Raw genomic sequence first — 27,918 nt, 5'->3', positions numbered from 1 at the left:
TTTGGATTTTGATAGTTTAATGTTTTTGAAAATGTTGATTAACATATGCTGTACTTGGAGCTGGATGACAGACATGCTTATTTTAACAGGATTTTCATCCTAGAAATATTTTCAAAAAATACTCAATCTTAGGCCTCTTGCTGCAGGCAGGTTCCATGGGAATGCACAAAAAAGAGGCAGAAAAACAGTCCCCATGGGAGACTGCAGTTCCTTTAAAAAAGCAGGCTACTACTTCCTGTCAAGTTCATAAAGTGCCTTTCCCTTTGCTTAGTCATCCAGAGTGAAGTCAAAGGGCTCGAAGTCTTTCCGGAAGCGGCGAGCCAGCATCTCTTCCTCTTCCTTGCTGACCTGACAGTGCCTCCAGTCAGACTTGTCAGGAATGTTAAGGATGGCTTCACTGGCCAGAACCTCCCTGCAGAAAAAAGTGTAAACAGTATCAGCCTGAAGCCCCCTCTTCTCTCTATTCCTCTCCAGCTAGAGAGCCCCTCTCAGCATCCCCCAAAGAAGGTATGCAGATTCCTCTGATTTTATTCATACTATTTTCTCTTGCCCAGAAGGCCATCTCTGCCATTCTATCAAAATCATATTCAAGTTAAGTGACCAGCTCAGGTCCCACCTCTTTTCTAAACCTTCAAACCCTATTTATTTCTCTCTCTTGAACAAGCTGGAACATTACTGGTACTTATAAAAGCAGCACTGACACAGTACAAAGACTGGGCCCTGGTGTTAGATCAGAGGCTGGGGGCGCCTGGGTGGCTCAGCTGGTTAAGCGTCCAACTCTTGGTTTTGGCTCAGGTCATAATCTCAGGGTTGTGAGATCAAACCCTGGTCAGGCTCCACACTCAGCGGGGAGTCTGCTCGAGATTCTCTCTCCCCCTCTCCCTTACCCCTCCCCCCCCCATGCACGTGAGCACACTCTCTCTCTCTCAAATGAATAAAACCTTTTAAAAAAGATAGATCAGAGGCTTAATTCCATTCCTAGTTCAACCACTTGCTGTCTCTGACTTGAATATTACTTCATCCCTGAGTCTTGATTTCCTCACCTATGAAATGCAGTAGGGTTTTATGAGGTAGGAAGATAACACAATCCAAGCACCAAACCAGCTATGAATACATCTTGTCTTAAACTCTAGTTTTGTCATCCCCATTAGACCATGACTTTGCTGAGGGCATCATGCAGATCACGCCTAGTATCATATACCACTGACTTTCTGCCTCTCCTAGAGGACTCAGGCCTACATAGGCACAACAGCACAGGCTCAATGTCAACAAAATAACTTACCTTGGCTCTCAGGACTAAAAAATACATACTGACACGCACACTCACATACAGGCTACCTTCTGTCCTGCTTTACATTTTTATTTATTTTTACACTCATTTTGATATATTAGAAATAACTCGGGGGCGCCTGGGTACCCAGTCGTTAAATGTCTGCCTTTGGCTCAGGTCATGATCCCAGGGTCCTGGGATCGAGCCCCGCATCAGGCTCTCTGCTCAGCGGGGAGCCTGCTTCTCCCTCTCCCTCTGCAGCTCCCCTGCTTGTGCTCTCTGTCTCTCTCTCTGTCAAATGAATAAATAAAATCTTAAAAAAAAAAAAAAAAAGAACTCTAGTTGGGACACCTGGGTGGCTCAGTCAGTAGAGCATGTGACTCTTGATCTCAGGGTTGTGAGTTCGAGCCTCACATTGACTGTAGAGATTACTTAAAAAAATAAAATCTTTTTTTTTTAAAGAAAGAACTCTATTTGTGTATCTATATGGTTCATTTTCCACTTTGAACTACAATAAATACAAGAGTTGAAAACATCACATGAGTCTTCTAAAAGTCACAGGATCTGAGCTCAAGTTCTAGCTCCCTGGTCAAGCCTTGAGCCTACTTCTTCATCTATAAAATGAAGACAGGGGGCGCCTGGGTGGCTCAGTCGTTAAGCGTCTGCCTTCGGCTCAGGTCATGATCCCAGGGTCCTGGGATCGAGCCCCGCATCGGGCTCCCTGCTCAGCGGGAAGCCTGCTCCTCCCTCTCCCACTCCCCCTGCTTGTGTTCCCTCTCTCGCTGTGTCTCTCTCTGTCAAATAAATAAAATCTTAAAAAAAAAAAAAAAAATGAAGACAGAACCATCTTTCTTGTACAGTGGGGAAAAAATATATTTTCAAGTATTTTGTTAACTATAAAATGTTATGTAATCGTATATTAGTATTTTGAAAAACAGTCAACATTGAAAATACAAAGGACTATCATGAGCACAAAATCATTCAGAGAACCTCACCTGTGGGCTCACATGCCTGTGTCTATCTGCAATTATGTGCCTACATCATCAGTGTCCGCATCTGCATCTGTTGCTAAGGCAACAACAAAACGATAATGTGAGATGTCTGAAGTCCCTAATCACACCTATTCTCTTAACTTATCAATCATCTTTTTGAAAATGTAGACAACCATATTTCCTGGACTTATATTCAATGGTAGCAATCTCTTGGAGGTTTCCCAAATTAGTCCAAGAAGGGTGCAAAGTTGACTCAAAGTTCAGTTCTAACCAGGAAAAAAAAAACAACTGTCAATCAGATACCAGCATTAGATAATCTGTTCTGCACCTCTTCTACTGCCCTCCCTCCATACTCTATTTCCTCTTGCCAGCAACTTCCTATCTTCAGTTTGCCTATGATAACACTCCCTATGTGGTTTTACAATCACGTTCTGTCTAATATAAGAAGCATAAATGAAGGCTCCTCTAGGCCTTAGGACACTACACAACAATGAGGTTAAAAACCTCATGTTTTAGAGTTGAACATACCTGGGTTTGAATCTACCGTGCGTGCTCATGGACAAGCTACTTAACCCCTCTAGAGCCATGCCATCCACTTTAGGAGCCACTAGCCAGATCTAGATATTTAAATTTTAATCCTGATTAAAATTAAAAATTTAGTTCCTCAGTCATATCAGCCATATTTCAAGTGCTGAGGAGCCACGTGTGGCTCATGACTACTCTACAGGACAGCGCGGAGTTATAGAACATTTCCAACATCACGGCAAGTTCTACTGGGCACGGCTCTGGAGCCTGAATTTCCACTCTGGTAAACTGGGATGAACGGTACCTATCTTCCAGAGCTGGGAAGATCAAATGAAGCGATGCGTGTAAAGCTCCTGGCACAGTGCCTGGCACAGAGCATATGCTCAATTAATGGTAGCACTTTATTCCTCTGGGCTAGAAGGCCCGCACTCTAATATTTGCTCTCTAAATCTATCTCTCACGTTCAATGTCAACCTTTTCTTGAAGCCTTTCACAAAGTAGAAATAAGCTCTCCCTTTTCTGAATTTTTTTTTTCTTTTTAAAGATTTTATTTATTTGACAAAGAGAGACACAGCGAGAGAGGGAACACAAGCAGGGAGAGTGGGAGAGGGAGAAGCAGGCTTCCCGCTGAGCAGGGAGCCCGATGCGGGGCTTGATCCCAGGACCCCGGGAAGATGACCTGAGCCGAAGGCAGACGCTTAATGACTGAGCCACCCAGGCGTGCCCCCTTTTCTGAATTTCTAAAGTCCACTATTCCTCAAAACTTTCTTATGGTGCTTTTCACATTCTGCATTACATTACTGTCACATATGCAAATATCTGACTTGCCCTAAGACTATAGGTTCCTTGGGGCAAAGACTTTCCTACTTGGCTTTTTATTCAATTGTCTATGCAGCCCACTGATCTGTTCATAGTAGGCCTAGTGAAAACACATTTAAAATAAGAAAAATATACAAACCTTCCAAACTGTAAAGGAAAATTCTTTTTAATTCTATGGAAAAGCTTCTCTCCTGTGTCAAGTTCAACATAAAAATATGCTGCTCCTGGCTGTGCAATCTAAAGTAAACAGAGTTGTATGAGGACATATCATAATGCTTTAAAAATCTAAAACCTAGCTCATCTCTTATATAAACTTTTATTTGGCAAAGAATTCAGTCTAGAAGCACAAGAAAAAGAATGTGAGCAGTACAGATCCCAAGCCACTTAATGGAACACAGTTTAAAAAGCCAAACTACCAGATATTACAAAGATCCTCCCAGTGGCACCCATCCTTCAAAGTTCCTGCCTTAGGAAATTTCGCATTTTTTGCTCTTCCCAGGAATGCACTGAGGCATTGCTGTAATGCCACCCTCATCATCTCCAAGATCCAATCAGTACCCCACGCTCTAGGTCCAAACTGTCCAGCTGCCTATTTAACATTTTGGGGATGCCTTGATATTACCTCAGGCTCAACATGTCAGAAACCACGTTTTACTTCTCATCCTTTACTTTACATCCTTCCCCTCCTGTCTCACCTGCTTGACGTCAGCGTGCTCTGGGATTTCCAACAGCTCAATCTGCTGCTGCTCTGCCTGGGTAATGAAGGCATCTTTAATGTCATCTGTACTGCAGCAGCTGAGTGGCACAGGAATGACCTGGGGGGCGGGGGGGCGGGGGAGAGGCAGACAGATAGAAGAAACTCTTTGTACAGGTCCCTGAGAGGTCATGCCTCCCGCACAGTCCCTGAGAAGTAGCAAATCCATCACAGGGGTGGAGACATACCCCTCAGCAGGGATTCTCCTCAGGCCAGCCAGGCTTGTGTCAGCCTGTCTGTAAGGACTTAAACTTACGAGATAGCTTGCCACATGTGGGAGCCAATGCCTGATGCAGGAAAGGCTAGAGAGAGATCTCTCTGTCATCAAGCCCTTGCTGGCTCCTGTGTAATCTAGGTGGCAGAGTCAGGCCCATTTGAAAATTTAACAAATGTGCCAGAAAGAAAACCACCACAACTACAAACCAATTATCCATAAACAATCCCCAAATTTCTGAGCTGAGAGCTCCATCAAGGCTCTGGGACTATTTCTCACCTCTAAGACTTCACTCATGCTGGTGAAATAATACCCACTCACATAAATACCCACTCTCTTCCACCCCTAACAAGGGCCCAATCTTTCTTGAAACCTTCCTCAATGTACCCGTTTCTTTTCTAAACAAGGCACTTACTATCTGTGCTGGCCCATTCACACTGACCATGCACTTCCCTGTGAAATCTCTGGATTTATCATCAGAGAATCTTTAACCTTTTAAATGAACATTAGTCAAACATTAATATGAAAATTTGTATTAACTATTTTAAATACTAAAATTTTAAATATTTAATTTTAGATTGGACTTATATATTGAACTCTTAATTGATGTTATTTAAATACCTGTCAATATCCAGGTCCCACCGGGTCCTTCCAAGTTCCTGGGTGGAGGCCACCTACCTGTAGCTGAAGGTGATGGCTCTTATAATTTCTCTCAAATAGAACACACCGTTTCCCCCGACTCTTAAAGAACCGCCTCAGTGTCGCCTTATACTTCTCCACCTCTTCTACCACCTCTGCTGAAAGCTCCACCACTGACTGGTAGTGGCCAATGGGTAGGACGAGGACATGGTCATCAGATAAGCCTCCTTTGGCCAGGGCAAGGTAGCACTATGGAGGAAGCACACAGAATCAAGACATCAATGCCATATGTATGATTCTTCAGGGAGAAAAGCCTATATAAAGAGTGACCATGAGGGTGTGGACAAAGTGCTCGAGAGGCTATCAACAGAAATTCTCCTACTTTAAAAAACCTGATTTTAGAGGTTATAACAAGAACCTGATAGAAGAATAAAATTAGATGCAACAAATCTCTATCCAACTATCAAATGAACTGGGAGCAAATGAATGGCACACCATCAGGCTTTTGGCTTTGAATACACCAAAGCTGAAGGAGACAGGAACAGTAGTTGGTTTTTCCCTCCCAGGATCCAAACTTGAAAGCGATTTTTCAGTTGTTATTGCCTTCAGCCACAGAAAGATAACACTTGATTTCAAAATGACCACTTTCCCTATGATAACATCAAATCCCACACGCCCCCCCCTAAGTACACCCTCTGGACTCACAAAAAAGGCAAAGATGTCATGATTAGCATCCAGTGTCCCTACAGCCTTAAGCTGCTGCCTAACCTATACAAAATGAAAGCAAACAGATAACCTAACGGGATGGAAGGAAGAAGGAGAAACCTCAAACTCAGACACATCCAAAGAAGTAGAAAACTATGGCTCCCAACAGTGGATATCAGCAGCTAAGCAGCAACTAAAAATATTTCTGTCAAAACCAAAACATGCAAGACTGCTCTACCCTCAGATATTCTTTGAAGGGAAAACACTATGAGTAGAGAAATGGCCAGTGACTATCACCATAGGCAAATGAAGGTACTACAGCTTTAGAAAAAGCAATCCAACATTTCCTTTTAGTGTCATGAGTTCAATGTTAAGACTGAAGGAATGAGTCATTTATCATTAACACTGAGACAATCCAACAGAATGACAGAAGAGGTATCTGAAACAATCTAAAGCATGATCATCCTTGATTTACTTGGCATAGAGGACAGAACACATCTACAAACTTAATCTTCCAGATGACAAGTCATCAAAGCCTCATAAGCACTAAAATATTTTCCTAGTTTCAACAATAACTATTTTGGATTGTATGTTTTTTTTTTTTTTTTAAGATTTTATTTATTTGAGAGAAAGAGAATGAGAGAGAGAGAACAAGAGTGGGGAGGGTCAGAGGGAGAAGCAGACTCCCTGCCGAGCAGGGAGCCCGATATGGGACTCGATCCTGGGACTCCAGGATCATGATCTGAGCCAAAGGCAGTCGCTTAACCAACTGAGCCACCCAGGCGCCCCTGGATTGTATGTTTTAAAAGATTACTCTTGAAACCTGAGTCTTCTAACCTTTTCTTCATGTCAAAGGGTCACTGCCATAAACATCAGTTTTTATATTGTAATGTGCAGTAAAGCTATTGAAGGTTTCTAGTCCAGACTAAAGAGCACCTCTCACACCCAGTGCAGTACCTCCCAGTACTTGTGAATAGTTTCACACTTGCCCAATCTCCTCCTTCCTTTCAACTTCTCATCTTTTGTTCTATACTTGAATTATCTCTAAAAATGTATAAATAATACCTGAATGAATGTTTCTCCCATAAGTAAAATGCATGAATTTTGCAACAATTATTTTGGACTCTTAGCAGCCTTTCCCTCCTTTTACCAGTTTGTGGCCATGGGCCATTAACATAGTTCCATGTATATCCCTGGAGGAAGGCATGGCAAAGACAGAGAAAGTCAAGACAAAAAAAAGTAGTGAGAGGAGATCAAGAAGAATGGTTGCAGGGAGGGGATTCTAAACCCTCTGCCAGATGCCCAAAGGTCCCAGAGATTCCTAAGAGGTTTCTACCAGACAAAGAACAACAGCTAAGTGTAGACTTGAATACTAGGTAGTCTAAAATTTTCATGTGGCCTCCTACTTGGGGTGCTGGGCTGGGCTACAAACAAGACCAGAGATATTTTTTGCCCGTGTGGTTCAGGCCTAGATGAGAAGGAAACAGGTTTCTTTGATCATCCCCTAGTCTCATACCCTGGGCTAGATAACCCTGGGCAATTAAAAGGTGAATGGAAAGGAAAGGTCATTTCTCCCTGAGGCCTAGAGCAGCCCTGAGCTAAGTCACCTGTTCCAAATCTGTCTTCCCCTGTGTGCCATTTTGAACTATTGAAGCTTCCCCAACAGAAGGCAATCCAAAGCCTGCCTACCATACAAGCTGTGTGGGAGAGCAGAATAGCATAAACTAATCCAAAGAAGAAAACAAGGTCCAAGAGAGAATCCAAAAAGGGCATTCCTGTAAAACCAAAAACTTTTCAAGTTTGCTCTTCTTCCTACTGAAGAGTTCATCCATAGACTCCATGGCCTAATTAGGTCCCAGGCCTTGACCCAATAGTGCTCCCCCTAGGGACAGGAGTGTGCCAATAATCAAGACATAAAATTTAAATGTAGAAGACTGGGACTCTTCAGTCTGAAACTATAAAGGTAGAGAGGGATGTGACTTAAAAAGGGTACCATGATGAAACTGAGACTCTGGTCAGTCTATAGGAGGCCACAATAAAGGGTCTTCAGATTGTGAGGATAAGCTGAGGAAATGCTCACCCTCAGAAACCAAAATTAGAATAAATCAATGAAAAAGAGATGAAAGTATCTATTTGCAGAAGCACTACACACTGAGAAACGGTCTATAAAATATTTCCATCAAAAGCCATGGGAAACAGCCAATTCTGGTCACAGGTGACTAGGGTGCAACTGTAATCCTGAAAATTGAGCTTTCTTCATTCTAAGTGAATGAAAAAGAAGGATAATGGTCTATATAGATGCCAGGAAAATGAGGGTCAAAGACCAGTATTATTCAATACCTAAACAAGTCCCGCCCAAGGAAAAATATCTGGAGAAGTCTGAAATGGGACAACTTTACTGTGAGACACATAATTCATCAGTTTTCCACAGCCTGAATAAAATCATCCTCAGGATCATCCAGTTCTTTGATTCAGTGCTTACCAAGCAACCCTTTAATTATTATCTTGGGTTCCCAGTTACCCACACTAAGAATGTAGATACGGGTACTCCTGTCTTGGGATGCTATATCCTCTATTACTAGGCAAAACTGAGAATTAATCACTTTAGTCTTTTATATAATTATTTAGTATGAATCTATTCCCAGGGTTGAATAATTATAGATAAAAATTAATAAACTCAGGTTTCTAAATCTGAAGGTAGAAAAAAAGAATATCAACAGTTTTCACCAATGAGTATATAGGCAACAGAGGACTCCCTTTTTAGGACAAAGAAAATCCTCTTTTAAATACTGAGTAATTAATGAAAGCAACTCATCACCTCTAATTTGTATGGACCAAAAAAGGTCAAGAAGTGTATGAAGGCATCACCCTAGGAGATACACCTATTTGTCAGAGAGGGAGGAAGGGAGGGGGCACTGTGGCACAACAAAACCACAGGAGAATTAAAATAATTAAAACACAGACAATAACAAATGTGGGAAATGTCGGAAAACAGGAACCCTCATACATTGCTGGTGGGGATGTAAGATGATACAGCCATTTTGGAAAACAGTTTGGCAGTTTCTTAAAAAATTAAATATAAATTTACCAGCAATTCCATTCCTAGGTATCTATCCAAAAGAAATGAGAACATATGTCCACGCAAAGACATGCATACAAAGGTTCGTAGCAGCATTATTCCTAATAGCCATAAAGTGGAAACAACCCAAAAGCCCATCAACTGATAAATATGCAGAATATATAAAAAGGACAATAAAAAGGAATGTAGGACTGATACATGCTACAACATGAATGAGCCTCAAGAATATTATGCTGAATAAAAAAAGCCATACACAAAGACCACATATTGTATGACTCCATTTATATGAAATGTGCAGAAAAGGCAAACCTATGGAGACAGAAAGTAGACTAGTGGTTGCCTGGGGCTGAGGATGGGAATGGGGAGTCACCGTAAATGGGCACCAGTGAAGGACATGTTCTAAAACTGTGCTATGTGATGGTTGCACAACTTGGTAAGCTGACTACAAACCGGTGAATTGTACACTTTATTAAAGTGGGTAGATTTTATGAAATGTAAATTATGACTTTATTAAATCAATGAAAGACAAACAAATAAGGGTGTCCTTCTCTGTAAAAGGTCCACGGAAGTAACTCACATGTGTGCCGATGTTGACCACCAGATGCTTTTCCACTTCAGGGCTGGCAAGGCAAAACCAGCAGGGTCCTGGAGGCTGAGCTTTAGACGGAAGAAAGCAGATGTTACTATGGTCCAAGCACTCCAGCATATATATAATCACCCTAGAGAACTCAGCCTTATCTGATCTTCAGACATCGAAAAGACTGGTACACAGCACTGCCACAAAGGGCTGGCCCTGCTGTGCTTCCACTGTGTCCCCCCACTCCCCATCACCATTAGCAAGGAAACGGACCACTACGAGAAGAGCTCTGAATTTGCAACCATTCACAGGTGGATAACCACAAGTGGATGACCACATACTGACTGAAGTAGCATCGAACTGGCAACGAGCTGCAATGGAAGAACACTGAACTGGATGTCAAGAGTCCCAATTCTAGCCCCAGCTTTGCCATGAGCCAGCCAGAGGACTCTGGGTAATAAGTTTACCCCACCAAGGTCCACTTCTTCAACTTTGAAACATAGCACAAAGGGGTGGAGAAAGTGGATTTCAATGAAATAACCTTACAATCCTTTTTACCAGTTTGATTATTCTATGATTTTATGAACCTCATTGGTTTTGTAGGCTCTTCATATGTTTTACAGACCTGACGGAAGGAAAGGAGCTTTCTCCATTGTTCTTTCAGGAATAGCCTCAGATACCCTCAAAATCAGGCCATCTCAGTATTATTTTATTTTTGGTCTTAATGACCCATTGTACGGTTTTCCTTTTCCAGAAGAGGCTCCCTCAGCAATGCCATGTCCCACACAAGACCTGCAGTAAGTTACTGCTCACACAGAAGACCTCAGGAACCAAGGTACTTACGAGGTTTGCGAGGCTGCTTTGGGTGAGGAGAAGACTTGCTATCTCTGCCTGTAGATGAACGCTTCCTTCCCTGCTTTTCATTTAAATCAAAGAAAAATTGACAGGCTGCTTCTTCCTGGAATGGTCAAAGGCAGAAGAGAAAATGTAATTAAACTAATCTTTAGACAAGGAGCCAACCATTCACATACAAGGGAACATTCCTGCCACGTCACATCTATTTTTCCTTCCAGTCCTTTCTACCTACTCTAGATAAGAAAAATATCTTCCTAATCCTGATGCCTGGACTCTCGGTCATACTTCTCAACACTTAACCAAATCCATCTTTTTGTAAAAGCAAGTTAAAATGCAAGTTATAGGGGCACCTGGGTGGCTCAATTGGTTAAGTGGCTGCCTTCAGCTCAGGTCATGATCCCAGAGTCCTGGGATTGAGCCCCGCGTTGGGCTCCCTGCTCAGTGGAGAGCCTGCTTCTCCCTCTCCCTCTGACTGCCACTCTGCCTACTTGTGCTTTCTCTCTCTCTGTCAAATAAATAAAAATCTTTAAAAAAATAAATAAATAAAATAAAATAAAATAAAATAAAATGCAAGTTATAGAGCAATCCTTGCCTAAAACAGAACAGTATGAACCCACCCAAACACCTTCTCCTATCTCTCTCAGTAGGGCCTCAGTGTAGTCCTACAATTTCACAGGTCAAACAAGTCTAACTGAACTTTAATTAAAAAGATGAGGAGGTTGTTCAAGAAGAAAAAAAAGTCTGAGAAAGCAAACCATGCATACTAGTAAGGGAACTTGACATTCCTTATTTTAATGAGGGAAAAATTAGTTTCAGAAAAGTCTGCTATTAAGCAATGTCTTCAAAGTGAGTCCTCTTGCTAGCACTCATTATAAAATCACAAATTACATTGCTACCAAGCAGTTGGATCCTTGCCTGAAAAGTTAAAAATAGGGGTGCCTAGGTGGCTCAGTCAGTTACACGTCTTCTTGATTTAGGCTCGGATCATGATCTCAGGATCCTGGGATTGAGCCCCACCAGGCTCTGAGTTCAGTGGGAAGTCAGCTTGATATTCCCTCTCTCCCTCTCCTTTTGCCCCTCCCCCTGCTTATTCTCTCTCAATCTGTCTCTCTAAATTAAATAAATAAATATTTTTAAAAAGGTTAAAAATAAAGACTCAACTTTAGACAAAGAAAGATTTAACATGTGTAACTCCAACACATGAACCAAGTTTAGACAAAGAAAGACTTAAAATAAGAAACTGTTAACCTCGGGACACCTGGGTGGCTCAGTCGTTAAGCATCTGCCTTCGGCTCAGGTCATGATCCCAGGGTCCTGGGATTGAGCCCCACATCAGGCTCCCTGCTCCGTGGGAAGCCTGCTTCTCCCTCTCCCACTCCCCCTGCTTGTGTTCCTGCTCTCACTCTCTGTCAAATAAATAAAAATTAAAAAAAAAAAAAAAAAGAAACTGTTAACCTCAAACTACAATAAAAAACACTGAGCTTACCTGAAATCTGCTAAGGCTTTCTAAACACCATGATGATTTCCCAAGGAAAAAAAAAGATTTAGATTCTAGGGATTAAACTGGTCTTATGAGCGAAACTATAACCAGGAAAAGTATACGTGTAATGGGCAATCCAGCCCAGAAAATGCCACCTCTCAAACAGCACACACCTCAGGGGCAGGAATTTGCTTTCCCATGGATGCTTCCTTCCCAGATTTCCTATAAGGGTTTTCAGTAACATCTGGAGGTTGTTTTACCAGTTCCGCTGCATCCATTAGTTTCATGGGAACAATACTGAATGCATAAAGATACTGTGAAAACAAACAAACAAACATAACATTAGGGGAAATCCTGTTTATCCAAATGTAATCGACATATTTTATTCACAGAAGCTTCAGAAACTGAGTAAAAGAACAGCAACTGGCGTGTTTATGGCTCAGAGAATACACAGTAAATCAAATATCAATTTAGTGATCTCTGTAGGGGTTAAGCAAGGGCTGATCATGTCACGAACAAAGAATCAAAGCCCTAGCCCTTACAAAAATCAGCTCTTAGACAAAACAACTGTCACTACAAGGCCCGGGGGAGACTTGTTCCAAAACCTTTAAAGACAAACTGCTTATACGTCTAGTCCTTTATCTTTGTGTACTTTGTCAACAGAATTGTGGTACTGCCATTCTTTTTTTCTGATGAAAACTAAATTGGACACCATAATGTTTCCCTCTGATATTATACAATTTCTGCTGCATATGCTGATGAGTCTTCTTAGGGACTAGTAGCAAAGAAGTAAATATTCATACAGATATCTAGACTCTCACACTAATGGCACAGATACTGAAAACTTTAGATGAGATATGAATAGATATTTAACCTCAGTACACTGGGCTTAAAAGCTTAAATATAACGGAAAAAACAAAATATGTATTTGCTTATCTTTTCTATGCACGTTTATGACATGTTCCAGGATAATCTTCCCATAATTCACCTGCCTACCCTTCCTTTGCCTGACAGTTCTAACTGTAGCTGTCTCAATTCACAGCATCCTGCTTTTGGCCCTGGAGAATCAGAAATGCTCAAAGGGAAATGAGACAACATACTTTTCTGGTATATTCTTTCACTTACCTGTACTGTTTTCCAGTACAAAGATAGATTCCAGGTATCACTAAGATTTTCCAAAGCCAAGGAGGGGTTACGTAAATCCTATAAAGGCTATTATTTCTGCTAAATGAAGGTGCTAAAAGAAGCAAAGCAGGAGTAGCATCTGAGGGCAAACTCATGAATACCTACAAAGACAACCACATGGATATGGGAAGAAAGGAATATTATTCCTTTGAAATTCTTCCTTGGTTCCACTGGGCCTATTTTCCCAAACCCTTCTTTAAAATCTCCTACAAAGGACTCAAGGAAACCTGACCTTTCATTACTGTATCTTCACAAAGGAGTCACTGAAGTGCTAGGAGAGAAACATTTATCAGGCAGACAATGAATATTAACCTACGACCAAATACTCAAATCTTTACCTTTTTCTTTTCTGGATTTCCAACATTCGCCAGAGCTATGAACCTGGTGGCATGCTGTGCATTTTCCTGTAGGACGACGTGGTTTCTAGAATACATTTAACAGGCAACAGGTCACCAAAAAAGTTTAATTTTGATTTACAATTATGAAATATGTAGACTCCGTGGAACCATGAGAGAGCACAGATCCTAAGTCCATCACCACCAGTAACATAATCTCAGATGTCACCTGAAAATCCAGTAGGATAATCATCCCTACTTCACAGGAAAAAATGAGATCACATATCTGAAAAGCACAGAAACTCCAACATTTGGTTTTAGAAGAGTGTAAAATTGGCAAAATGATAATAATTGCTGAAGTTGGGTGATGGGTACAGGAGGGTTCCCTGTACTATTCTTTTCTCGTGAATAATAAAAAGCTGTCAGAAGGGATATAATAGGGCGGCTTAGTCAGTTAAGTATTGGACTCTTGATTTTGGCTCAGGTCATGATCGCTGGGCATGGAGCCTGCTTAAGATTCTCTCTCTCCCTCCCTTTGCCCCCGGGGACACTTGAACGTTCTTTCTTCTCAAAAAAAAAAAAAAAAAAAAAAAGCTATAATAATGAAAATCAAATAGAAGTTTTAAGAGGAAAAAGTATGCTTCAAATAGTAATTTATAGCATGATTTCATTTTTCTAGGAAAAATATAAAAATACATGAGTGTGTATATTTTACAGAAAAAAAACAGAACTGAATACACCAAAACACTTTTTTGAGTTTTTCTGTTTTACAAGTATTCTACATTGAGCAACTATTATTTATAATTAAAAGAAAAAAGTTATGGCATTATATACATTTTTTATTTTTAGTGAGTTGACTATTAATACAGATACCAACCCTTAGAGCTCTTTCCTTTCCTCATGCTACAGAAATTTCCCCGAGTCTGTCACAAAATATAATTTTATGTCAAAAAAATCTAGCATAATACCATTGTATATAAACAAATACACAAATATTTGTTTTAAATTCACATTACTGAAAGGAAATAAGCCAAAATACAGTTTGTTGGGGAGGCTGGGTGGCTCAATCGTTAAGCGTCTGCCTTTGGCTCAGGTCATGATCCCAGGGTCCTGGGATCAAGCCCCACATCGGGCTCTCTGCTCAGCGGGGAGCCTGCTTCTCCCTCTCCTACTCGCCCTGCTTGTGTTCCCTCTCTCGCTGTCTCTCTCTCTCTGTCAAAATAAATAAATAAAATCTTTAAAAAAAAATAGTTTGTCTGCTATAACCTGTTTCTTTAAAGAGAGGAAATACAGTCATAGTTGGTAAATGGGACTGATGTCAGTATAAGATGAAAGTCATGCTCTTTCACATGCAACTTTTAAAATGATTGAAACAAGTTTACTCATAGTTAAATAGAAGCTTTAACAGTACACGAAGACATTAAGGAAAAACAGCTGAATGTCCTGCAAAGTGCCTTTCTTTAGTGCAAGTGGTGACTAGCGCAGTGGCTTCTAGAACTGCTAATACTTCCCACTGTTAGGCTACCCAGGTGTGATGGGCAAAAAAAAAGCTCCCCAAAGATGTCCATGTCCTAATCCCCATAACCTGTGAATTTTAGCTTTTACAGCAAAGGGGAATAAGGTGACAGTTGCTAATCAACTGACCTTAAGATAAGGGAGATGATCCTGATTACCTGGGTAGACCCGACATAACCTGGCCAACACTTTGATTTTAGCGCAGTGAGACCCAGGTCAAACTTCTGACCTACAGAACTGTGAGATAATAAATGGGATTGTTTTAAGCTACAAAGTTTGTGGTAATTTGTACAGTAGCAATAGAAAACCGATACTATAGGGAAACCGCAAGTGCCCACAAAAAGCCATGGAGATGTTTCCCTCATTTATTTTAAAATAAAGATGACTGATGAAGGATGCTACCCCCAAATGGTGGGTTGTTTTTTTTTTTTTTTAAGATGTATTTATTTATTTATTCGAGACAGAGCGAGCAAGCACAAGAGCACATGAGTGGGGGGAGGGGCAGAGGGAGAGAATCTCAAGCAGACTCCCCACTGAGCACAGAGCCTGAGCGGGGCTGGATCCCACGCACTACCCATGAGATCATGACCTGAGCCGAAATCACGAATCAGACACTTAACCAACTGAGCCACCCCCAGGTGCCCTTGAATGGTGTTTTTAATGATAATAAACTGCTCCTCAAAAGAAGCAAAACACTTAGAATAATACAATATAGGAAAGCAAAGCATGGACTGACTGTAATTCTAGGTTCAAATGTTAGTGGAAATTTACCTATATTAGTATTTTTATTATGCTGGTTATGGGTTTTTGTTACAGCTCTGGTTGAAAAGTTGCAGAGGTTTTTGTTTTTAACAGCTTTATTAAGATCTAATTCAAATACTATACAATTCACCCATCTAAAGTACACAATTCAATACTTTTTAGCATATTCACAGAGCTGTGCAACCATCACCACAATCTAATTTTAGAACATTTTTATCACCCAAGAAAGAAACCTTGTACCTATTAGCAGTCACTCCCCATTTCCCCTCCAAATAGCCCCATACATATCTCTATGTATGTGCCTATTCTGGACATTTTATGTAAATTTTTTTTTACGATTTTATTTATTTATTTGGCAGAGAGAGACACAGCGAGAGAGGGAACACAAGCAGGGGGAGTAGGAGAGGGAGAAGCAGGCTTCCCGCGGAGCAGGGAGCCTGATGCGGGGCTCGATTCCAGGACCCTGGGATCATGACCCGAGCCGAAGGCAGATGCTTAACGATTAAGCCACCCAGCGTCCCCAACAAACTGTATTTTGGCTTATTTCCTTTCAGTAATGTGAATTTAAAACAAATATTTGTTTTAAATTGAGCCACCCAGGCGCCCTTCCATTCCTTTTTCTTGAATAACATTCCAAAGTATGGATATATCACTTTTTCTTTACCCATTCATCAGATGATGGATATTTGGGTTGTTTCCACTCTTTGTCTATTATGAATAATGCTGTTATGATCATTTGTGTACAAGTTTTTGAATGGGTCAATGTTTTTACTTCACTTGGAACAAGTGTGGAATTGCTGGGTCAGACAATAACTCTATATTTAACCCTTTGAGGAACTGTCAACAGTTTGGCAAAGCATCTGCACCATCTTACATGCCAGCAGCAATGTAAGGGTTCTAATTCCTCCACATCCTTGTCAACACTTATTATTTGCCTTTTTGATTGCAGCCATCTTAGTGGGTGTCAAGTGGTATCTCATTGGATTACCCTAATCGCTAATGGCATGAGCATCTTTTCATGTGCCTATTGTCCACTGGTAATATGTTCTTCAGCGAAATGTGCATTCAGATCCTTAAAAGCTGGCGAGGTTAAAAAAAAAAAAGTCGGGACAGGTCTTGAGAGTTTTGTTCCCATAACCTCTGTTTTTAGTGCATGGTTTTAGAGAACAATAGGCTTTTCTAGAATGCATACGTGAAGATATAACAGAAAAAGCTGTATTATTTATGATTATATCTTAGGCTTTGGGATTATGGAGGAAGGATAGGTTTGTTGGGTTTTTTTTTTGCTCGCCTGTATTTTTTGAACTTTCAACAACACTTTTTGTAAAAAAAAAAAAAAAAAGTAAGGTTTTTATAGTTTATTTTAGAAATTATCCATGCTCTTTACCAATGAAGATAATTCAGAGTTAACTTAATTCTATCACTTATAAAACACTGGTTTTGTCTCGGCAAGACGTGCTTTAAAAACTCCACCCTCAAACTCAAACTAAGATAAAAGGGGGAAAAAGTTTGATACAAGTTCTTGAGTCTCAAGTTGAAATACTTCTGAAGTGATTAGGCTGAGACATGAGTTTTCAACACTATACAAGGAATACTGATTTGACCTGACCAAAATAGGACCATACTGTGTGACATGAAGCTGTGAGGATTAAGCAGTATTGTTACTTCAGATCTGCACACCTTTAAGGGGCTGTATAGAGTCCAATCCCTTGTATTTCAAATTAGGAAACAAACTGAGAAGAGTTGAATAATTTGAGAGCCACTCACTTCAGTGCCTGAGTAACCAAAAGGAATTAAGATGTTACATGGCTAAGATGAACAAGAGAAGGTCACACAGAAGATACATGCCAAATTCTTTAAAAAGCCAAAATAATGCAATGCCACTCACCGATAGGGAAGCCTCTCATAATAGGTCTTTTCCAAAGCAGCAAAATGGTATCTTGGTTTCAAGTCTGTGGCCAGACTAGAGACCAAAGCGGAGCCACATTTTTTGGTATCCACTTCTCCCTGGTAAATAGAAATTCAGTCATCATAACAGACCTAAAAGTTATCAAGAAAAGCAGGCAAGTAACAAGACACTTTAAAATGACTTTGAAATTTCTATGTCAATACAAATGCAGGCAGTAGGATTTGGATAGTGAACTGCATACTTGTGGCAATTAGAGAAATCTCAAACACGTAAGAGGAACTGGGCTATTATGAATGCAGAGACAGGAATAACTGCTGGAAGCTGGGGGTTAAAAGGTAAGGAAAGCCCTCCATACTAATACCCAAAATAGGATTTATTACGATCTTTTTAAGAAACTGATCTCTCTCTCTGGAGCCCACAGACTATGCTTCTATAATATGCTTTGTTGTGCACCTTTCCAACAATGCAGACATAGTCAATGCAAAAAATAAAAATTAAAAGCTAGCTTTCAGGGCCCCTGGGATCCACAGATTATTTGGAATGGAATATTCAAGGACTTCATGACATAAGCATGCAATCCTTTATTTTGCTTCAGTCAAGAAAGGTGTGGTTTGTGGAAGGACACAACTATGCCCTTGTTAAAGTCTGTAACATAAAGTTTGTCAAAAATATTAGGCTTATTCCCACACATCCCTAGCTTTCATTAACAACAAATTATGCAATCTCTCATCCATAATATTATTTATGAACTTAAGAGAAGGTACTAGCTGGAAATAAAGAAATTACCAAAATTAGTTTTCCACTAAGTAAAGCAAGAATTTCTTCCTTATGTGCTCTGCTTGCTTCCTTCAGATTTCTGCTGAAGCGCAGGGAATCAGCCTCGAGGTTAGTTGTAGTATCTTAAGAGACTGGTAAACTATATTGTTTTCTCCCCTATAAAGGTCTTATGTAGTAAACTTTATAAACTTTAATCAAAATCCTTTTGTTAGCACCCCCAAAATGAAGAGTCCTCATTTTTCTCATCTTTCTTTCTCCCTTCTACCGGCAACTTAAGACCTTCTCTGCACCTTCCCTAGCTTCGCCTTATCTTCTCACTGCAACCAGCACTACCCTTTGAATTCTAGGTGAAGAACAGCCATGGATTTATAGAAGCGGAAGAGAGCACGGTCCCTTTTCCTTTCAACATCCCCCCGACAGTGCCTGTGTCTTGTTGGCCTTTTTGGTCACAGACACATTGTGCTGAAGTTGGCAGAAGACCCTTTTCTGGATCATTACTGATTAACTCTGCCATCTATTAATTGAAATTTGTCTTTAAATGCACTCTTATGTTTCCCTGCACTGAAACTCAGCTGATGCCTTCTGCTCTCACATACAACCTTTCAAGATCTTCCTTAGGCTTATTTCCACCAATGTGATAGCTGTCACTCACCAGCCTTGTATATATCCTCTTCTAGATTGCTTAAAAAAATATTAAGATCAAATGCAGTGGTGAGCTCCAAGACATCCCAACATTAAAGCTTTCACATTTGAAAAATACTAAGTTTTCAACATCTCATTTCCCATCTTTAAATCACTATCTCTTATCCCATAATAATCCCATTAAAAAAATATTTTGAAAGCCAAATGCTACAATGTGGAACGGAAGGTAAGAGAAATACAACTGCAGAGCTGCCACTAGCTGTAAATCTTTTCACTAAAAATTAGTGAACCCTCAAAACATACTAAGAGGAAGCCTGAAAGAAGGCACTTGAAGCAGAGAATATAATTTAAAGAATCATTCATTTATAATTGAGATTTCAGCAATCTCGTCTGTGAATTGTGCTTTCCTAAGATCAACCAGTTTCAAAGTTTTTGCTTTGGTCAGTTGATAGAGTTTTAAGTATCCTGAAATAATTTACAAAAAAATTTCTACTGAAAGGTACTAAGAGCTGAAATACTCAATGTAAAGTACAATATAAAAAACAAAAAGGGGTGCCTGGGTGGCTCAGTCGGTCTGCCTTCAGCTCAGGTCATGATTCCAGCAGCTGGGATGGAGCCCCACATCGGGTTCCCCGCTCAGCGTGGAGTCTGCTTCTCCCTCTGCCCCTCCCTCTGCTCATGCTCTCTCTCTCACTCTGTGCACTCTCTCTCTCTCAAATAAAAATCTTTAAAAAAAAGGAGCAAAAAGCCCAAATTAAGCCAGTGCAATTTGCTTATAAAAATTCCAACTGAACAAGCACTACTCACAGAAGAATTCCCAAAGTTTCCCACATATTTGGGCCATGGGGATGTGAGCAAGATATCAACACCCTTAAACTGGGATGTTGAACACAGCATTGTCCTCACGGAAGACACATCCTTGGGACTAAAACTGTAACCTGGGACCGGCTCATTTAAGGACTCTGTCCCACTGAGGTACACAATCTGCAGCCCGGAGCTTCCAGTGAAGATGCCTTTACGACCTGGGTTCAAAGAAAAACAGACAAGTTTTAGTCAAAACTGCAGAATGAAGTATTATTATGGTGATGAATCTCTCTCCCCATGCCATGAGCCCCCTACCTCCCTGCCATTCAGCAGGTCTGAAGGAGCACAGACTCTTCTAGAGCTCCTCTTCTGGCTGCAGGGTCTCAGTGGTGGATGGCTACAACCATGTTCCCCGTCAGGGAGAGCAGCCCTTCTGTGGAGGCTGCTGGAGCCCACGGGCTAGTCTGTTTACCTGAGGTGCCTTACGAATGAAAAAAGTTGGGAAGCACTGATTAAGAAAAAGCCTTCCTGCCTTCTAGAAGAGACTCTACATGGATTAAAAGAACCCAGACACCTGGACCCAGGGAGAGGCAGTGAGAAAAATAAGCAGCAGTTCTGAGGAAAAGTACAGTCTAGAATGCATATGCTCTTCACGTAGGCAGCAGCTTCCGATGGAAGGAAAACATGTGGAAACAGCAACTGGGAAAAACTAGAGACTCTACTCTCTTTTAACTTTATTCCTGGCTCGGGCCCTTAACCCCACTTCTTCCTGTTGCCTTCAAGACCTTGCTCCATCGACTTTCACCTTCCTTTCACCTACTGAATCTCTTCTTCTCAGCTGGCTCTTTCCCCTCAGAGAAGAATAGAGTACTAAACATACTAAGAGACATACTAATTAATAAAGGACCATGCCAATTAACACACATATGAACTGATAAAGGAACACACACACCGAAAAAGAAACCTAAGAAAGGAGCACACACACTAACTGAAAATGAAACTTCCAGGGCGCCTGGGTGGCTCAGTCGGTTGAGCGGCTGCCTTTGGCTCAGGTCATGATCCCGGAGTCCTGGGATTGAGTCCCGCATCGGGCTCCCCGCTCAGCGAGGAGCCTGCTTCTCCCTCTGACTCTCTCCCCTTTCATGCTGTTTCCCACTCTCTCTCAAATAAATAAATAAATATCTTTAAAAAAAAGAAAGAAACTTCCTTCTCTTCTGTTTCCAATTTCTTAAAAGAGCAGTCCATGCTCTCGAAGTGCTTTACCTCTTAGTTCCTGAGACCACTGCACTCTGGTTTCCCACTCCCACCATTCTCTTAAAGGTCACGAATCACCCTGTAACTGCCTATGGTCTCTCCTGGTCTCCAAAACCAGTCTCTCTTCATTTAGAGTCTACAAACTTGGTATCTTTACCTCTCCCAACACTGCTCTAACCACTTCCAGCTCTCGTTGCCTACCCCCTAGATGAAGATATATGCCCCCACCAGAGTGGCGCTTTCCTTGTCATTCTATTTCCCCTGAAACAATTTGATCCTACTCAGCTTTGTTTTTCATCTTTATGGGACCAACTCCCCAAAGCCTACTCTTCCACATTGACATTGCTTATATACTCTATAGAAAGATCACTTCCAACTATATGTTGGATGTTCTGCCAACACTTCACTATCACATGTTCACTATCAAGTTCATTATTTGCTCCTCCTACTGGGCCTCAAAAAATATCTTTCACAGAAATAACCCAAATACCTCCATGCTCTTTCCACTCCTGGCACTAAATTCATATGCAAAATGGCTACCATAAATATCTATAGCAGCGATCTTAATCCAAATCTAATAACTACTATAAGAACTGCCACAAGTCAGGCCTATGTTAAGATCTACAACAAAAGGATTTCAAAATGTATATCTCACCACAGTGGTTAAAAACAACAAACAAAAATCTGTCCCTCAATTTTTTGCCTGAAGGAGCCCCAGGTGATTGAAGCAAGGGGAGAGAAGATTGCTTACATAAGGGCCAAAGCCAGCTGCAGAGAATAAAGGCCAAGATGGACGATGATGGGGAAGGATGGGGAGGACACAGACAGCAAAGGAATTACAGAAGCTTTCCAGAGAAGTAAGAGACCAAGAAAGAGGAAATGTGAAGAGCAGTGGAGTCATTTTAGACAAAAATAAGTCGAATGATCCAAGAAGCCATAGACTGACAGCAGGTGAAGGGAAAACAAAAACAAAATCTGAGTGTTTTTTAAAATGGCCAGACATTAAAAAGAACCACTAAAAGAGATTCAGGGGACTAAAGAGGGAACAACTTTAACCTGAAATTAAAAAGTGGACTGGGAACCTAAGAAAAAACAAAGGGAGTGAGAAAGGTGAGGATCAACACTAAATACTTCAATTTCCAAAAGCTTAGTGAGATATAGAGCGATAGCTAGTTAGGAATCTAACAAACAAGCTGTATGTATCTAGCAATGTTACACGGTGAGACCACATACATGGGAATTTTTTTCAACATAATTTATACCTTAAGTACTCCCTATACCATAGTCAAATAGTTGATTCCTCTGGTTGGCTGCAGGAGTATTTATTGGGTTGTGGGAGTACAAGGAGAGTAGGGAAAGGTGGCAGACTACAAAGGAAAAAAATGCCAGAGTCTCAAGGGTATAAGACATAGACTTTGGGAAAGAAACCCACTCTCTCAGCAGTAATGGCAGAAGAATCCAGCCACAAATTTCCCAGGAGACTAATTCCTGGGACACTTTATTATGCTGATTACAAACACACAAAATTTCAACTTACCCAGATAAGTAATGTTTTCAGCTAACTCACACCCATCAACATCTTGGAAGTATTTTACTGTTTCCTGGTTATTAGCACCCAGCACATATGTCTGAATAGGAGCTAGTGAGAAAAACAGACATGACACCATACAGTTACCAGATCTGCTTTGGAATTTGAGAAATATTTCCCCATAGGAAAAATAATCATAGCAAAAGCAATGAATCTGCAATCCTATTTGTGGAATGTGCTCACCACTTAGGATATCCTACCCAACCTGTGGCCTATTTAATAGTATCAGTGGTTGATGAAGTGACATCTTAAAGAGGATGGTTAATGTATAATAAGGAAAACATAGACCCTAAAGAGCTTTATAAAAAAACCATTCAAACTGGAAAAAGGAAAGGACACATGTGGTTGAATTTCTTCAATTCCTGCCTACTTAGAAGAGAATTATTTTTCTTCTTTTTTTTAAGATTTATTTATTTATTTGAAAGAGAGAGTGTGTGCGCATGAGTACGAGTGAGGGAAAGGGCAGAGGGAGAGAGAGAATCCTCAAGCAGACTCCCCATTGAGCACAGAGCCCAAAGCAGGGCTCAGTCCCACAACCCTGAGATCATGACCTGAGTCAAAATCAAGAGTCAGACGCTCAACTGACTGAGCCACCCAGGCACCCCGAGAATTCTTTTTCTAAACCAAATCCAACCGAATTCAAAATGTGAACATTTAGATGTATAGGCATCTTTCCCAGCTCAATGAGGAGCTCAAAGGGAAATTCTTAAATAACTAATATGTGTGAAAAACAACCCAGCAAGAATTATATAACCTTGAAACCTTGTTAGAAATCATTTGTTAAATAAAAATAATTTCTATACCTTTCTTGATGCCAGTTTTATACTCCTCCCATTCAGCATCTGGAGTGGAGCCAAAGAAATTTCCTACACACAACAGCAGCTAAAATGAGTTTTTTAAACAGATATATGAGATTTTTTTATCAAATAGTACATAATTGATAGTAACATAATTCAGCTAGTTATCCCACTTAATGGCCTCAAAGTAGGTTTTTTTCCTTAATCAATCTGCAGACTCTCAAAACATAATTCTTCAGCAGCAATTGCAGTAGTTGATCTGATTCTAATTACTAAATTTTGGCTCACTGGCCATCAAATTCAAGTTGGGATGGGGAAGAGGGAGTCAGGGAAAAATGGAGAAATCTACTTCCAAGAATCTCTCTCGAAACACAAAACATTAAATATTAGATACCCTGAGAGATACAGGACACAAAAAACACACTTCCTGCCTGTTGTCTTTACTCCATCTTTAACCCAATGAACAGATTGTCCCCATACCTAGAATACTCTTTTGTTCGCTAGGGATTTAGAGTCTAGTTGGCAGCCCTACATAACATTTATATAAGGCTCTTCAGTTTGTGAAGCATTTGTACATGGTATCTGACTTAATCCATACCAAACATCCATGAAATACATCTGCGGTTCCCAAACCCAGGGGTTAGAATCACCTGGGGAGGTTTTGCTCCTCTGTTTTCAGTTTTGTGCATGGTAAGAAAGTAACTAGATTCAAATTCAAAAAGTATAAAAAGGTAAAGAGGTCTCCCTTTCCCTACCATTCCACGGCTACTAAGTTCCTATGCTCACAAAAGGAACTCAGTCTCACAAAAAACGAGAGTGTGTGTTCCATCAAGAAAGGAATAAAGGAGTCCAAACTTTATTTTAGTGTGTTTGACTATAACAGTAAAATTAGATTCAGTAACAGGAAATGTCTTACATCAAAGTTTCCACTTTTCTTCTGAATTGCTCGAACTCTGTTGAATAAAACATCAAACTTTCCTTCAACATCTCCACAAGCCAAGCTGCAAACAAGAGATACATGTTAAGGCAATTCAGGAAACATGAACGGGCCTGCCGGGTTTAGTACATAGTGTCTTCCTGGATCGGGTAGATAGGTCACCCAGTCTCTCTGAGGTTACCGGAGAGGTTCAGTGCATGTGAAGTATTACTGACCACGGGGCAGCTCCACCTAAAAGTCACCAAAACCTTCAACTCACCACATCTACAAGTCAGCTTATCACTTCCTCCAAAATCGAACCAGCTTCTTCTCCTCGCTTCCCAAGCTTTGTGGATGGCTGTATTGCCAAGTTGGTCTCCAAGAGTCAAAAATCCCCTATCCGGTCATCAAGTCTCATCAATCCCCTTTTCCAAACATCTTTCACATTCATTCCACCCTTTTCCTTTCCACTGCCACTATCAATCATCCATCCAACAACCACGTACCAGACACCTACAGTACGCTAAGGCAATATGCCCCGTACTAGGCTAAGAACCTGCTAGGAGTACAAAGAGGAAAAAGACTCAGTTCAAACCTCAAAAAGTTGACAACCAGGGAAGGGGAGATACCCTGATAAAAATGTACATGAAAGAGGCTACAACAGGAGATATGTGTACAGTGCTAAGGGGCAGACAGGTAGAAAGTGGCAAGAGCTGAGGTTTGTAAGACAGACTGGCCCTAAGCTGTGAAGTAACTTGTTCTATCAACTCACTTCTGAGTTTTTATAATTCTGACTTCCACGGTTTTTCTATTTCTCATACCACTTCTTAACGTCTTTGAACTCATCTTAAAATATTATAGTTCTTATTGTTTTGTCAGTATGTCTTTCTGGGGTGTCCGTATCACTGAACATTTTCAAGCTGGGTAGTGAGCTGTTTTAAAAAGTTCCTCTTAGCAACAGTGAAATATGGTCTGCAGGAACAAGTAACTATAAGCAAAATATCAGCAAAAGGGCAATATTGAACGAAGATAGGAAGGAGAGAAAGGGATGAAAAATTTAGAATTCTGAACACTTGAACACAGTTTGAACTGGGGAAGTAGGGTGGGAAATGAGGGAGGAGGGAAGAACGGAGGACACTCCGAGGCAGAGCCACTGAGAGACCTGTGATATGGCAGAGGCAGAATCGGAGAGAGATCTAATGAATCAGGTACTGGATACAACGTAGGGAGTACGCTTACATTTATTTCCTCTAATGCCTACTTTTCTTCCTAACCATCCTATATAAAGCCAACAATTTAATGTTCTTTCCTCAAAAACATTAAGAGAACTCCACTGCCTCCAGAGCCACGGCCTTCTACAAGTCTTTGGGCCCTCTCCCCAGGGCTTTCTCCAAGTTTCCATAACAGAAACCTCCCCTACTGTCAGTCTGGTCACTCTCCGCCTCTGCCATTCCCTAAGGTAGTTACCTCTCCTAACAGCCCCACCCTAGCCACTCTGAATCTAAATTTTTCCCATCCTTGAAGGCCCAGCACATCTTTAAAGCCTTCGTGACTGGCTCAGAAAATCACTCTCTTCTCAAACTTCAGAAACCCATATAGCATCTCAGAGCAAGCGCTGTAATAAACTACCAGGTGTTTTTTATTTACCTCCAAGCACCACCTCCTCTAGGAAGTCCTCCAGTCCCTATCAGTCACCAATTCCAGGTGTTCCCACAGGATCCTGACTTCCTCTATCATAGCAGTTGTCACATGGAATTATAATTGTTTCTTGAAGAGCCATCATCCAGTCTGTACATCACAGGACACCTCAAAGTTCGTCATCTCCCCAACTAGGCCCTTTTTCAGTGTTTCCTATCCCACTGAAGGGCAGAAATTTTGGACCCCACAGTGCCAACTCCTTTTCACAGCCCAACCACCTCCAAGCCCTGTTAATTTCATCTCCTTAATAAGCCTTGAATCCCTGCACTTTGCTTCTGCCATCACTCTACCTAATCCTAGCTGCCCTCTTTTTTGGCTCTAATTTGTTCACATTGCAGAATCGCTTTCCAAAACAAAAATCTGATCCTGCGAAGGAGTTCTTAAACATTTCAATGACTTTAGAATAAAGACAAAAATATTAACCAAGCCTCAATCCTCCCTCTCCTGATTCCTCACAATAAGCCATACACCCCTGTTATACCTGCTTCCAGAACCGTGAAGCTTTTCTTCCTGATATTTATCACCACCATAATTTTATATTAATCTGGATTCTTTGATTAATATCTACTCAAGACTCTAAGCTCCATTAAGGCAGGAACTCCAACTGTGCAACGTCTAGCACAGTGCCTGGCACGCTGCAACTGTTCAATAAATATTTGTTCAATGGATGGATGGATGGATGGACGGACGGACGGAGTCTCTTCACTCCAGCGCCGCCTCCTCCCAAAAAAAGTGCGCCTGCGCAGGAGCCCTATCTAGCTCGTCTGTTCACAACTGACCAGAGCCCACCAATGGGGCCCACGCCTAGGAATTTTCGTCGATAAATAAATGGGGTGTGGGGAGAAGTGAAGGGGAAACGTGTCAGGGTCCAGGACGGCCTAAGATGGAGGAGGCCTGACGCTGGGAGCTTCCGCCTCTTCCAGCGTGTGTCTCCGAGAGTCCCCTCTCGGAAGCGAAAGGAGACCGCCTCCGGCCGAGCAAAGACGTGATCGGAGCTCACCAGCCGCCACCACGCTCCCACCCCCGCCTTTTCCTCCTCCCGTCCAGGCACGAGAAAGCCCCCGGCCAGCACCTAGGCGCGCGCGCACACACACACACGCACCCGCGCGCGCGCACACACACACAGACACACGCGCGCGCTCGCGCTTCTGAGCTATGGTCACTCACAGACGCAGCGGTTTCTCAGCCATTTGTTCCGACAGCCTCGACTGGGACGACCACCAAAAATTGGAACCCTGAACCCACACTCCTCCGAAAAACGCGGCAGCACTACACTAAGACGTGAGTGCACCCAGCCAATGAGGGTTCGCTTATCTACGGAGAGCGCCGAGGGACACACGCTTCTCTCAGGTGACTTGGCCTCCAAGAGGAATGGAGGAAGAGCAGTAGAGGAAGGAAGGCGTAATGGCAAAAAGGATTCCAATTATGATTTTTTATTTCGGAGCAACTGAAGTTATGGAGCTGCTAGAAGGTTCCCAACACAGTGGGCCCTAACCATATCAGTCCAGTGGGCAAGACAGACTCCCTTCGCACACACTTTCTTGGTTAAGTTTTTAACCCATCCTAAAGTTAAAAGGTCATCACCTTGATTCAGTAAGTGTCAACATATTGCCACATTGTCTTCCTCCCTGTCCCTCAAGGTGAACAGCACTGTTAATCTCACTGAATCATGTGAAAGTAAACTGCAGACATCAAAAATACCTCGGAGCGTATTTCCTAAGAATAAGGACATTCCCTATTAACACACCTAAAAAAATTAATTCAATAATATCATCTAATACACATCCATATTTAAAGTTCTCCATTTGTGCCCCCCCAATTTTTTTT

The 27,918-nt window shown here is 41.3% G+C and overlaps 1 protein-coding gene and 1 non-coding gene across 8 annotated transcripts; both read right to left on the bottom strand.

The window, feature by feature from the left end:
- CWF19L1 (CWF19 like cell cycle control factor 1) lies at positions 1-27,422 on the bottom strand. 7 transcript variants are annotated; one of them, XM_036065099.2, is made up of 15 exons: positions 27,259-27,380; positions 24,674-24,789; positions 24,394-24,478; positions 23,484-23,562; positions 22,630-22,731; positions 19,842-20,056; positions 17,595-17,713; positions 13,433-13,517; positions 12,083-12,223; positions 10,418-10,532; positions 9,575-9,654; positions 5,253-5,462; positions 4,302-4,421; positions 3,746-3,843; positions 1-412 (listed from the first exon to the last, which is right to left on the bottom strand). In XM_036065099.2, the coding sequence occupies exons 2-15, from the start codon at positions 24,676-24,678 to the stop codon at positions 268-270; spliced, it is 1,599 nt and encodes a 532-aa protein (XP_035920992.1). In that variant the 5' UTR covers positions 24,679-24,789; positions 27,259-27,380; the 3' UTR covers positions 1-267. The 7 variants fall into 7 exon arrangements, with proteins under 7 accessions (XP_035920992.1, XP_077933368.1, XP_035920990.1 ...); XM_078077242.1 differs by lacking the exon at positions 24,674-24,789 and adding an exon at positions 20,154-20,319 and having other exon boundaries at positions 23,484-23,546; positions 27,259-27,370; XM_078077240.1 differs by lacking the exon at positions 24,674-24,789 and adding an exon at positions 2,266-2,338 and having other exon boundaries at positions 277-412; positions 27,259-27,412.
- Positions 4,630-4,777, bottom strand: LOC118518349 (small nucleolar RNA SNORA12). The gene has a single exon (XR_004908579.1). It is a non-coding gene; the product is annotated as a small nucleolar RNA SNORA12 (small nucleolar RNA).
- Positions 27,423-27,918: the final 496 nt, after the last annotated feature.

This window comes from Halichoerus grypus, chromosome 7 (assembly GCF_964656455.1).
Source record: "Halichoerus grypus chromosome 7, mHalGry1.hap1.1, whole genome shotgun sequence".
Taxonomy (NCBI): domain Eukaryota; kingdom Metazoa; phylum Chordata; class Mammalia; order Carnivora; family Phocidae; genus Halichoerus; species Halichoerus grypus.
The sequence above is the reverse complement of the archived record's forward strand: the minus strand, read 5'-3'. Positions and strand labels throughout refer to the sequence as shown.

Excerpts from the sequence above, each read along its gene's own strand:
- CWF19L1 (XM_036065097.2), bottom strand. The coding sequence starts at position 27,281 with ATGGCTGAGAAACCGCTGCGTCT. Across the intron at positions 17,714-19,841 it reads GAAACTTTGGGAATTCTTCT|GGAGAAGTGGATACCAAAAA; the intron begins GTGAGTAGTGCT and ends TCTATTTACCAG. Across the intron at positions 9,655-10,417 it reads AAAGCAGCCTCGCAAACCTC|CTCAGCCTCCAGGACCCTGC; the intron begins GTAAGTACCTTG and ends TTCCGTCTAAAG.